General features: G+C 41.8%; 1 protein-coding gene across 1 annotated transcript in view; it reads left to right on the top strand.

Annotated features, from left to right (window-relative positions):
• The window catches only part of WDR62 (WD repeat domain 62), a 98,310-nt gene that overhangs the window by 32,998 nt on the left and 52,424 nt on the right, over positions 1–12,888 (top strand). Inside the window, exons 15-18 of the mRNA XM_068250432.1 lie at positions 1,127–1,248; positions 5,407–5,479; positions 6,514–6,625; positions 10,006–10,069. Of these exons, the coding sequence (XP_068106533.1) occupies positions 1,127–1,248; positions 5,407–5,479; positions 6,514–6,625; positions 10,006–10,069 (371 nt within the window). The remainder of the gene's footprint in view (positions 1–1,126; positions 1,249–5,406; positions 5,480–6,513; positions 6,626–10,005; positions 10,070–12,888) is intronic.

Genomic DNA, 12,888 nt, shown 5'->3' with positions numbered 1-12,888 from the left:
CAGTTGAAATTTAGAACAAACCTTCCAGCGCTGCAGAGAGGGGAGTCAGTTACAGCAACAGGGAAAGATGCCTCCTACAGCTACATGGTTCAGGCTGAGTCGCGTCGGATAGGTACTTCTGCCGACGTGACTGCAAATGTATAACATGCTGATGTCAGTGTTTTAGAAAAAAAACCTGTGACTCACTACATGTTAACTACTATGCTCTACAAACAGCTATGCATAGTACAGTGACTGTAAAACAAGAATTTTCACCATAGTGCCTCTTTAATATAAGCCTCATCTGTACTCTTTACACCACTATTTGTAAAAATCTCCATGTATTGATATAGAAGCTATAAGTCAAATTTACTTATTTCTCATGGATACTTAGCGTTTTTATTGTCTCCTCTGTCCCACAGTTCTAATACTCCTGTCCTATAGCCTGATGAAGTGGGATGCACCCACGAAACGCGTTGCACTAGCACTAATTTGGAGTATGTGAACCAATAAATTTTGTTGAAAAAAATTCAACTTTTTACCTAGTCTTGGTATTGGGGAGGTAAGTCCACCGCTAACCTACCTCATTTTAATGTTTTTAAACCAATTGTTTTTACACTACTGGCGCCTCTGTACCACTGCGCATAACTGAAGTCCACCCCAGGTGGAGGGGATTTGGCCCCTTTCTTTCTTCCGATCTACAGAGAGCGACTTCTTAATCCTGAGTGGGGACAGGTCTAATTCTCCCCACCTGCCTATACAGTGGTTGCCTAATTGGTAACCCAGACTTGTGAGTATAAATCTCGCTTAATTTCTTCACCCTTTCAGTACAGTACATACTACACTATATCGGGCTCTCGGTGTCTCTCTCCCTTAAATTTAGTCCAAAAACATATTTGAACAACCTACTGTAAGTGACCGAGAAGGAGAAATTTTGTAATTTATAGTACATTTCACTCTGGAACAAATGTACATTTTATACATTTGAATTTCACAATTTTTCGCACTGGTGGTCTTTTAATGAGCAGGAATGTGGGATCCTGTTTAGACACAAGATCAATTTCGAATTAATGTAAACAGTTAAAAACTATCATCGGATGTCTGTACATAGTTTTGATTGGTGTTTTTTCTCTCTTCTTCAATGTAGAGTTCAGATGGGATCCATTTTGTACGTTTGCATCACGTTGTTGAAAAGACCACCTTATATGACTTGGATATTGATGTGACCCAGAAGACAGCGGCTGTTGCTTGTCAGGATAAGACGATTAGGTAAGTTCCCTCTAACACTGCTAATCCCTTGTGCTGAGAATGCTATGAACTATTGATGTGTAGTTGTCTATAGAGCAGCAGGTAATACTCTGTGTGTTGCTTTAAGTTGCAGCAGGAAATGTGTCTGACATCATTGTAACTGACAAGCCTAACCAGTTCCCTCCCACGGGGAGAGTATCCACATCCCTGAAAGATCCACTTAAGCTCCCAGGGACGTAGATACTCGTTCCTGTGTGTTTGAGTGACATCACATGGCAGTGCACAGATTGGTGAATGTAAACCTGTGTTTTTAAAGCCAATCTAATGAAAGAATTATCACTGTTCCAGCCAGGAATGGTGATCATTTCTTGTAAACAAAAGAAACTCTCACTTCCTGCTAAGGTAGATTGCTGTGATTCAGCATTCCAAGTAGATAGAAGACTGTGTGGGGACATCTAGTGGCTAACAAAAACTATTACACTATAAAATATTATACAATATACATTTCCTATACCTCCCCTGCGACCATATAACATATTTGTAAAAAGAAAAAAAGGCCAAAGTGATGGAATTGAAAAGACACTACATAAATTGTTTACTGTAGGGACTTAGCTTTTTCAATTTGCATGCCATGAGGGTGTATTGTTGTTTTTGTAAATTAGGGCTTGTAATTATTGATGAAATACAAAGAGAAAACCAAAAACACAAAATGGAAATCCAAATAAAGTATTGTCACCATAAATTGTACCAGAAACACAATTTAAATGTTTTTTAATAACTGGAACAAAGTGGCAAAAAATGTGTTGGTTTTGACTACAGTAGCACGCTTTAATTTAAAACAAACTGACACATATTTTTTTTTTGTTATTATTATCTTTAAAATGCACATAAAATAAAATAAAAATTATAAAAAAGAACCACCCAAAGAAAGCCCAATTTGTGTCGAAAAACAATGTATAGATCATTTAGTTGCGATAAGTAGTGATAAAGTTATTTTCAAATGAATGGAAGGGGCACTGAAATGTGAAAATTGCTCTGGCTTTTAAGGGGAATAAAAACACTTAGAGGTGAAGCTGTTAAGGGTGGCGACACATGATACTACTAAACCATTAGATTCTTCCTTTATGCCATAAAATCATACTGTAAATCCTTTAGAAATTTTTAATAAATTGAAAGACTGTTCTTTCATCTCATTCTGCCGAAGATGAGTCTTTTGATAGCAGAGGGCCTCTGTGTGCAAGATACAATTACATAACATTTTTCTGACCTGCACCTCCAAATCCACACATAAAATATGAACAGAACACAAGGGAAAACCATACAAAAATGGCCTTTAGATAACCAGTTGAATAAGTGCTGACAACATGAGATGGTTTTACTTTTAATGAGTGTTCACCTCCTTCATATAGAAGAGGTAAATTTGTATGTTTTCTACAACAACCACTATGAAACATTTCTAAAGAGTTTTTCTCCAGTACGACCCAAAGCGCATATGCTTGTCTCAGATCAGTACATAGCGTTTGTGTACAGGGGAAACATGTGATCATAAATGCCAGACTAAACAGGTGGCAATTCCAAGGAGGGGGGGGGGGGGGGGGTTGGTGGTCAAGTTATTGGATCCTTTGGATCTGAAGTTGTAGGATGTGTGACGTAGTTGCATCAGATCCTTCAGGTATCCGGGGCCTAGGTCGTGTAGGGATTTGAATGTTAGCATGCTTAGCCATTGTCCCCCTACCCCATCCACCTTCCATGTCCTCCTTTTCCCCTTGCATTGGCAATACCTGTAATAAATCTTGGTCATGCCAATAAAGCTATCTTTGATTTGCATGCCAATTTTGAAAATGATTCTCCATTTTATGGGTAACCAGTGTAGTGAGCAAAGGATTCGTGTTATGTGGCAATGGCGGGGTTGGCTTGTTAAAGGAAAGGTTCAGTAGTTCTGCGCATGCGCAGTAGAGCCCGGAGGACGTCCGATGACGTCAGAGCGCCGGCGTGGGACGCAGAAGTTCCGGGCCTTGGAGCGCAGAAGAGCCCGACCTGGCAGCCGGCCTGGCCAGGTCGGGCGCGCCACCGGAGACCACCGGGAGCCTGCGGAGCGGCGGCGAGGGCACCTCCTGCCTGCCACGGGCTGGAGGAAGCCCCGGGTAAGTGGAATTTGATTTTTATTTTTTACCCACCCTCCCTGAACCTTCCCTTTAACAGTCTTGCGGCAGCATTCTGTACTAGCTGCAGGTGGTGTAGGTCTTTATTTGGAAGGCCTGCATAGAGGGCATTGCAATAGTTAAAGCAGGAGGATCAGCCATACTATGTCAGGGGGAAAAAAAACACATAAGTAGATCAATACTTGATCTACTTAAATAACACATGTATTGTACTGTCCACGTTTTGATTTTAGTGAATGTTATATAGTAAATGAAGAGAATTCTGTTCCTGGTGGGGGCCATGTCTTTTGTCCACAGTTTAGGCTAACTCTTGATGTCATTTCTGCCCTTTACTTTTTTTCTTTTCTCCTCCAATCGCTGGGTCACCTCATCCTTGCTTGTAAACACAAGTGAGCAGGGGATCAGGTTTCAGATGAGCAGCTAGCAGGGAAATAAATGGAAGAGGAATATATTGTAGATAAAAAGAACCCCCAGCATGCAACTGTTTGGCACTGACTACTAAAGGGCCGGTGCTCCTTAAAGAGAACCTGTACTGAGTAAAAATATTTAAAATAAACCTTGCCATCAGTTCCTCTCAGAAGCTCACCATTTTCTTCTGACAATAATCCCTTCCAGTTCTGACAATATTTAGTCAGATCTGAAATACATCAGTTGCTGTCAGTAAAATATCAGTTGCTGTCAGGTATAGCTGTGAGGAAAACTGATGTACCAGGTAATGTCCATGTTTCCCTATGGCTCAAGTGGGCGATGTTACAGTTTAACTGTGTTATGACCAGAAAGCTGTTATGGGTAATGGCCATTTTCAAAATGGAGGAAGGAAAATTCCCTTGATCACAGTGAACAAACAGGACGCGGGAGAGGAGAAAGACACTGAGGAGTAGACTACATGGAAGGTAAGTATGACTTGTGTATGCTTATTTTGACTTTTAATTTTCAGTTCAGGTTTTCTTTAAGTATGCGATAACTCCAAATCATAACAGAAAAAGTTTTTTTGAAAGCTTTGAATGCAGGATTAGCATTTTTATCACTTAATACACTCAGACCAGTTGCTGTTGAAATTTGATTTTTATGGTGACAATCCCGCTTTAAGCTGTGAGGCGGTGAATTAGATTTCGAACATCCTGTGAAGGAATGAGGAGCTTAATTTTTGCAATATTCCTTTGGTGAAAGAAGGAATGTTTCACCACAGCTGAGATTTGATTCCTGAAGTTTATTTCCCCCCATAAATCAGTAAGCCCAAGCTGCGCAGTGTTGGAGCTAATATGGTTTGAGTTCCCTACCCTCAGTGGTGTTGACTGTGTCTGGAGCTGCTTTGCTGTTAGGCGCTGCCCATTGATGACAAGAACCTCAGTTTTCTCAGCATTTAGTTTAAAGCGGATCTGAGAGGAAAAACTAATTATAACAAATAACTTGTCCGTACATCTTATCTAAAGTTTATATAGTTTAAACAGCAAATCTAGCTGCAAGCAGCTTCAACAGTATATGATTATTTCTGCCTGTGGTACAATGAGAGCAGCCATGTTCTGCTTGTGATCATTACACAGGCAAGCTGCTCTGCATCTCCACCCCTCAGCCTATGCCTCAGTCTGTGAATACTCCACTGCCCTCCCCTCTCCGCCCTCTTGCCTCTGAAATAACTGGCTAGTAAAACCTCCACCTCCTCCTGCCCAGACTGAACTCCCATAAGCCCTTGCAACATAGGACTCAGAATGCCAAGGCACCGGAGAAGCTGTGGGTGAGGCTTGTTTAGTTTATAGGGTATTTGGGTATAAAAAAAAGAATTTGGCCTGAGGAATGCCCTATATACTATATGTAAGGGGCACAATTATGCAATGAGTAAAAGTTTTATCTCGGTTCCACTTTAACCCAGTCGTTATTCATCTACTCCTGAAGCTCAGCTAAGCATGTGTTTATTTTTGGGATGTGGTCTGCAATGTTGGGTTTGAATGACCATTATAGCTGGTTGTCATCAGCATAGCAGTGGTATGTCAGACCTTGTTCTTCTTTATACCATCAGGTTATATAATATCTCAAGCGGTAAACAGGAGAAGACTCTGAAAAGCTCGCAAGCTACTGGAGCATTGCTAAAGGTAAATCTACTTTTATAGAAGCAGACATGGTTCTCATATGTTATTCGATCTTATAGGCGGAGTGACCTTACGATTCAATAAATTTATTGAATCGGAGGAGAATTTATCCTACAACATGGCGACCTAATCGATCTTTTGATCAATTTCCAGGCGAAATCGGTTGAAATGATCGGGTGTGGTGAGGAATTTTAGTTGCAAGGGCTCAATTGTGTGGATGACCGCAACGGCACTTGACCGAGCCCAGTGTCGTACGTCCCCCACCCCTTAAGTATATGTGACTAACAAACCCCCTTCCCCCCCAACCCACCCCACCCCATGTGCAGTGTCAAAGGCTAACCTGTATGATGTCACCGGGAGTGCCTGTACCATGTGACACCAGCAAAAAAAGTGATGCACAGTGAATACTTTGGATGCAATCTACATCCAAAATCCTCAGCTAAAGCATTTGTTTGATCCATTTCAAGCTGCATGAAAAAAATTGCCCCAACTTGAAATAATAAGCATCTCCCTGACTGACCCGGAGACACGAGCAAATATGTGGTGAACATGCAAACTCCATACAGGCAGTATTACAGTGTTCTATGTGTTATACAGACAACTGAAACTCTAGTTGCTATCCTCCAAGCCTCTGTGCTGCCATTTTCTGCTAGAAGTGTTATGAATGCTGGGTTCCTTTTTTAAAGGGGACCTTAAGCGAGAGGAGGAAAGGAGAGGATGAAAACTCAGAGAAACCCATCCTGTGTGTATTTAGAGATAACAGCCTGTTGAATCCTTCTTTATCTGCAAATAATCAGCCAATGTAATTTGAGCTGTTAACTCTGTCTGATCTGTGCCACCTTGTGACCTCCTTGAAACCAGGAAGTAACAACTCTGGAGAATCTCAGTAGGAGTTCTGTGGGCTGCAACTAATGTTTTTCTGTAAAGGTTATTATGCCGTTGCTTATTTTTTTAGAGTAGAGAGGAAGTTCTGAGTTTAGGTCTAGTTTAGGCTTATTAAGCTGCTGTAGATTACAATATGCTGCTCCCCCAAACAGGTGCAGATGGATCATTCCGGAAGGTTCTTTGCAACAAGCTGTTCCAATAAGAACATATCTGTGTTTGACCTGCAGTCTGGAGAATGTGTAGCCGTGATGTACGGACATTCAGGTGAGTCTCTGTACCTTGATCTATCATTAGATATCCACATAAGTAGGACTGGCCTTGTACATATCATACCGCTCATCAGGATTAGTCTTCCTTTAGACACATGCTGGGTATCACTACTGGAAGTTACCGGGGGGGGGGGGGCATCTTCATTGCTGCTAATTCCAGTTACCTGTAGCTATCTATACAATTACAGCTGCTGCTGTTCAGTATCAGCACCATCTGTAGCAATCTCCTCACTTTCTACTGTATACCACTCATTGTTCTTCGCTCTATCTCTCACTCACTGTGAAACCCACCGTCTGTGTATTTACAGCTGTGATATTTGCATGCTTGCACCATGAGGTGGGATATTCTGCTTCTAGGAAGAAAGTATGGCTACTGCATCAAATGTATACTGCATACTACCGGAAAATGCCATATTGAGGGGGCTGTAGACTTACCCTCCTGGCGGTTAATTGTTCTGCGGCTGCGCGGACGGTTTTTTAAGCCCAATTTTTTTTTTTATCATGTAGCTAGCCTAGCGCTAGCTACATGATTCCCCCCTCCCTGCGGCCTCCCTCCCACCCCTCCGATCGCCGCCGGCGATCAAGCCCGTCCGGCTTCCCCCGTCGCCATGGCAACAAACGGAGTGACGTCATCGACGTCGTGACATCACAGGGAGTCCCGATCCACCCCATAGCGCAGCCTGGCGGCGATTGGCCTGGCTGCGCAAGGGGTATGCGGGGGGGGCCCTGTATCGCGGCGCATCGGCGGCGATCGACCCAAACACGCAGCAAGCAAAGTGCTTGCTGCGTGTGTTCTAAAAAAAAAATTATGAAAATCGGCCCAGCAGGGCCTGAGAAATCCTCCTCGGCGGCTTACCACGAGCTCAGCTCGGGGTTACCGCCAAGAAGGTTAAAGAGAAACCGTGACCAAGAATTGAACTTCATCCCAATCAGTAGCTGATACCCACTTTCCCATGAGAAATCTTTTCCTTTTCACAAACGGATCATCAGGGGGCACTGTATGGCTGATATTGTGGTGAAACCCCTCCCACAGTGTGATGTCATGACCATGGTCCTGACAGTTTCCTGTCTGTGAACCTCATTGCATTTTGGGACATAACAGCTGTTTACAGCTGAGTCAAACTGCCAAAAAAGCAAGCAGCATCTCCTACTGACATCTGCCATCAGTAAAAATGTTACCATGTGGTAAAAGTCAGAATGTAAATCGGGGAGAGGAAAGATTTTACAATGGGCAATCACTGACTAAATCATTTTATACATAATTATTGTAAAAATGAAGCACTTTTTTATTACATTATTTGTATTGGAGTTCCTCTTTAAAGCAAACCTGAACTGAAAAGTCAAAATAAACATACATGTGCCATACTTACCTCCTGTGTAGTCTACTTATCAATCTCTTTCTCCTCTCCTGTGTGCTTTTGTCGACTGTGATCAATTGAATTCTTCATCCTCCAGTTTGAAAATAGCCATTACCCCATAACAGCTTTCTGGTCAGCACACTGTTAAACTGTAATATCGCCCACTTGAGCCATAGAGAAACATGGATATTTCCTTGCTCATCAGTTGTCCTTTCAGTTATAACTGACAGCAACTGATACTGTATATAACTGACAGTAACTTAGCTATTTCAGTTCTGACAAAATCTTGTCAGAACTGGGAAGAATCGTAAGTATAAAATATAGCAAAGAAATGAACAGCGCTACTTAAAAACAGATGAGTGCTTACCTGCAAAAAAGTGCACACCCCACTCATGGGATTCAAATACACAATGAGCATACACATGACCTGTCTACCACTTGGAGGATGTTAGTTTCACTAACAATTTGCAATTTGTTAGGTACTTGTCCCTCCCACTGTCGAAGAAGTCTTTCCTCCATGGGAGGGGACCTAACACTAACTAAATTCTACCTATGCATATGCATAGCCTGGGCGCGCTACCAGTAAAATTGAGAATTGCGCAAAAAAAAGTGGGATCAGCGCATCACCAGGCCGCCTCTGCTGATCCCACTTTTTTTTGCGCAATTCTCAATTTTACTGGTAGCGCGCCCAGGCTATGCATATGCATAGGTAGAATTTAGTTAGTGTTAGGTCCCCTCCCATGGAGGAAAGACTTCTTCGACAGTGGGAGGGACAAGTACCTAACAAATTGCAAATTGTTAGTGAAACTAACATCCTCCAAGTGGTAGACAGGTCATGTGTATGCTCATTGTGTATTTGAATCCCATGAGTGGGGTGTGCACTTTTTTGCAGGTAAGCACTCATCTGTTTTTAAGTAGCGCTGTTCATTTCTTTGCTATGTTTGATTGATTTATTTCTGGTCAGCTGCTCCCACTTAATAGTTTTCCTTTGGTGTATATGCAGAGCCTCTGTTTGGGTTCAAGGTGCGTTTGCAGTTTCTGGGGGGGCTCAGCGCATCTCTGAGCTGAGGCCATTCAGAGGCGGCCTGGTGATGCGCTGATCCCACTTTTTTTTTTTTTTTTTTTTTTTTGCGTAAGTATAAAATGGTGAGCTTCTGAGAGGAACTGACGGCGAGGTAGGTATGTAATGTTCATTTGCAGGCAAATCGTGTTTATTTTTTACTTCCGTATTATCTGGAAAGTTTGGCAGCTTTTTGTTAAAGTTCTGTTTGATCCCCTGGCCAGATCTAACCATTTTGGAAAGCTGGAAGTCACGGCTTCCCTTTGCACTATGTCCCGAGTCAATGTGATGCCCCATTCCCAAGTTAGGGGGGGTTTGGGGGACGGGTGTCCCCTGCACTTTGCTGCAGAGAGAGCACAGTGGAATTAAGTCTCCTGCCCATGCCAGTAAGACAGAGAGGAGACAAGAGTACATAGCTACGCTGCTCCTTCATCTGTAATGAGAGACCCGGGGCACTTGACATAAGTTTTGTAGACACAGATTTATGCTGCGAAGGAAGAAGACCTACCAGGTATGCTGCTTATCATCATGTCGGGTTCGTCCCGTACTTCTGTAATTGCACTTTCTGCAGCCAAGTTCAGGGGACACCTCTTCTTCAAAACCCCATAACTTGGGAACTGAGCACTATACCGACTCGGGACCCAGTGCATCAGAAAGACAGGACTTTCAGCTTTCCAAAATTGGTCAGATCTTCCTGGGGCAGCAAACAGAACTTTAACTAAAAGTTGCCAAACTTTCCAGATGAGATAATACGTAAGCACCGTTTATTTTAAATAATTTGACTTGGTTCAGGATCAGTTTACATGCTTGATGTGTATCTTTCTCAGAAATAATTTCTGCTTCCTAATTGTTCTGCAACTCAGCCTGGTGTTTCTTCTGTCTTGTGCACACAAGGGAATTGGTTAGGGAACATTTTTAATACTTGAAATTTCACTTTAAAAATTCCTTTTCCTACAGAAATTGTGACGGACATGAAGTTTACGTATGATTGCAAGAGACTGATCACTGTATCTGGAGACAGGCAAGTGGTTTTGGTCTCCGTAGTCTTATAGTGTTGTCTTGTTTTTAGTTGACAATTATTCAAAGAAAAGAAGCATCCGATGTTGTGAGGCAAGGAGACGCCCAAAATAAGAAAAAAAATTGTGTGCCTGTACAGTATTTGTCAAAATTGATTTGGGAATACAGAAGCAAGAAAAGGTATGTGAACCCTTTGGAATGATATGGATTTCTGCACAAACTGGTCATAAAATGTGATCTGATCTTCATCTAATGGTGTGTATACACTTGAAAGATAAATGAAAGATCACAGACCAATTTTACCCCCTTCCATGTAGTATGAGAGCCATACCTACACAGTCTATTCTATGGAGCTGAACTCCCCATCAGATAAAAAATCTTTGCAAGATGCTGGACACAAAGATGCTGTGCACACGCAACAGTTCAGTATCTGCAAAAGATCCATTCCTGCAAAATGCATTCATAGTCTGATGCTGGATACACACCATGCGTTTTCGCGTTCGATGCGGCCGTCGATTTGCGTCGATTCGATTATTTCCGACATGTCCGATTCAAGCTTTGCTGGATCGTTAGGTCGATTTGCCATACTTTACATGGCATTCGACCTAAAAATCATCGAAATTCGTTCGGAAATGTTCGGAAATAATCGAATCGACGCGAATCGACGGCCGCATCGAACGCGAAAACGCATGGTGTGTATCCAGCATGAGATCTGCAGATCTCATACACACCTTGTTTAACAGACTTCATCTGCATATCTGACAATCTTCTGCAGATCTAAAAATCCATCCTGGTGGATCTGATCTGCAGATGAATGTCTGTTAAACAAGGTGTGTATGATGATCTGCAGATATCATACACTATGAATGCATTTTGCAGGAACGGATCTTTTGCAGGAACAGATCATTTGCAGAAACTGATGTTTTGAATGTCTACAGCATCTGTGTGTGCAGCATCTTGCAAAGAGCTTTTATCTGATGGGGAGTTCAGCTCCATAGAATAGACTGTGTAGGTGTGGCTCTCATACTACATGGAAGGTGGTAAAATTGGTCAAGATCTTTCATTTATCTTTCAAGTGTGTACACACCATAAGTCACAACAGACCATCACAGTCTGCTTGAATACAGTAACAAGCAGCTTGGGGTGACCCAAACTACTAGGAAAGTATAGGGGACTAAAAGAGACCGAAAATCCCTCCTACCAAAAAGCAATGCTGCTTGGTATGATTTGCCTTCTTAAAGCTGAATTATTGTAAATGCCTTCTGTTTTAAGTGAACATTTATGGTTACCCACAACGCACTGCTACTGAATATGCAAATTATCTCTTAATGCCCCTGAAGCCAGGCTAGCATCCAGAATCCCTGGTGTATAGCAAGCCTATAGCTTTAAAGAGACTCTAACAAAATGCTCAGCCTTCTTTCTTCTATCCTATAAGTTCCTATACCTGTTCTAATGTGCTCTGGATTATTGCAGCCTTTTCTAGTTGCACTGTCGCTGTAATATATCTAATCTTCTTTTCTTTGTCAAGCTTTGTTGACCCAGAGAGGAATGCACTGCCTCTGCTGTGATAGGGAGGAGTTATGCATGCCCCCTGCAGGCTCTGTGTGTGTGTGTGCTTTGTCTAAAGGTGCATACACACATAAGACTATAGTCTTTGGAAAATGAAAGATCACAGACCAATTTTACCCCCTTCCATGTAGTATGAGAGCCATACCTTCACAGTCTATTCTATGGAGCTGAACTCCCCATCAGAAAAAAAATTATTTGCAAGATGCTGCACACACTCAAAAGATCTGTAGCTGCAAAAGATCTGTTCCTGCCAAAAATCCATTTCTGCAAATTGCAATGATAGTCTATGAGATCTGCAGATCATCATACACACATGATTTAACTGACATTTATCTGCAGATCAGATCCACCAGGATGGATTTTCAGATCTGCGGATGATTGCTTGATCTGCAGATGAATGTCAGTTAAATCATGTGTGTATGATAATCTGCAGATCTCAGACTATGAATGCATTTTGCAGGAACAGATCTTTTGCAGATACTGATCTTTTGTGTCTGTACAGCATCTGTGTGTGCAGCATCTTGCAAAGATTTTTTTCTGATGTGGAGTTCAGCTCCATAGAAAAGACTGTGTAGGTATGGCTCTCATACTACATGAAGGGTGGTAAGATTGGTCTGTGATCTTTCATTTTCCAAAGACTATAGTCTGATGTCTGTATGCACCTTTAGTCACAGACCGCTCTCTGCTCTCAATTTTAGCTTGTCTGAGGGGGGAGGGAGCTGCTCATGCTGAGAAACTGTGAGAATCCCTGACTGGAGTGCAGATAATTCACTATGTAATAAAAACTTCACACACACACACACTTCCTGGTTACCGGCCATGTTTTCTGTTAGTAAACCCTACCTAAATCTGGCGATTAAAAGCCAGGATCGCGGCGGGAAGCGGTAGAAAAGGCAAAGAGGGATGCAGGAGATCAGTGACTCGATTGGTATGTTTTTTATTGTACAAATAAGACAGTACAGATTCTCTTTAAATTTTACAGTTTAAAGTTGTTGACTTAGATGAAGATCAGATCACATTTTATGACCAATTTGTGCAGAAATCCATCTAATTCAAAAGGGTTCACATACTTTTTATTGCTACTGTATGAACTGTTGAGTATTAGTTAATTATTTGGACAGAATGAGTTAAAAGTCCCATTTAAAAAAAGTTATGTCAGGTATAAAGCTATTACTATTAAAATAAATGCAAGAAATAAATTCATACATTATATGCAGTTAAAAATGTAACTGATTACTGTAGTTCCACATTTAT

The sequence above is a fragment of the Hyperolius riggenbachi genome, chromosome 8 (genome assembly GCF_040937935.1).
Source record: "Hyperolius riggenbachi isolate aHypRig1 chromosome 8, aHypRig1.pri, whole genome shotgun sequence".
NCBI lineage: Eukaryota > Metazoa > Chordata > Amphibia > Anura > Hyperoliidae > Hyperolius > Hyperolius riggenbachi.
This window is presented reverse-complemented; position numbering and strand designations above follow the sequence as displayed.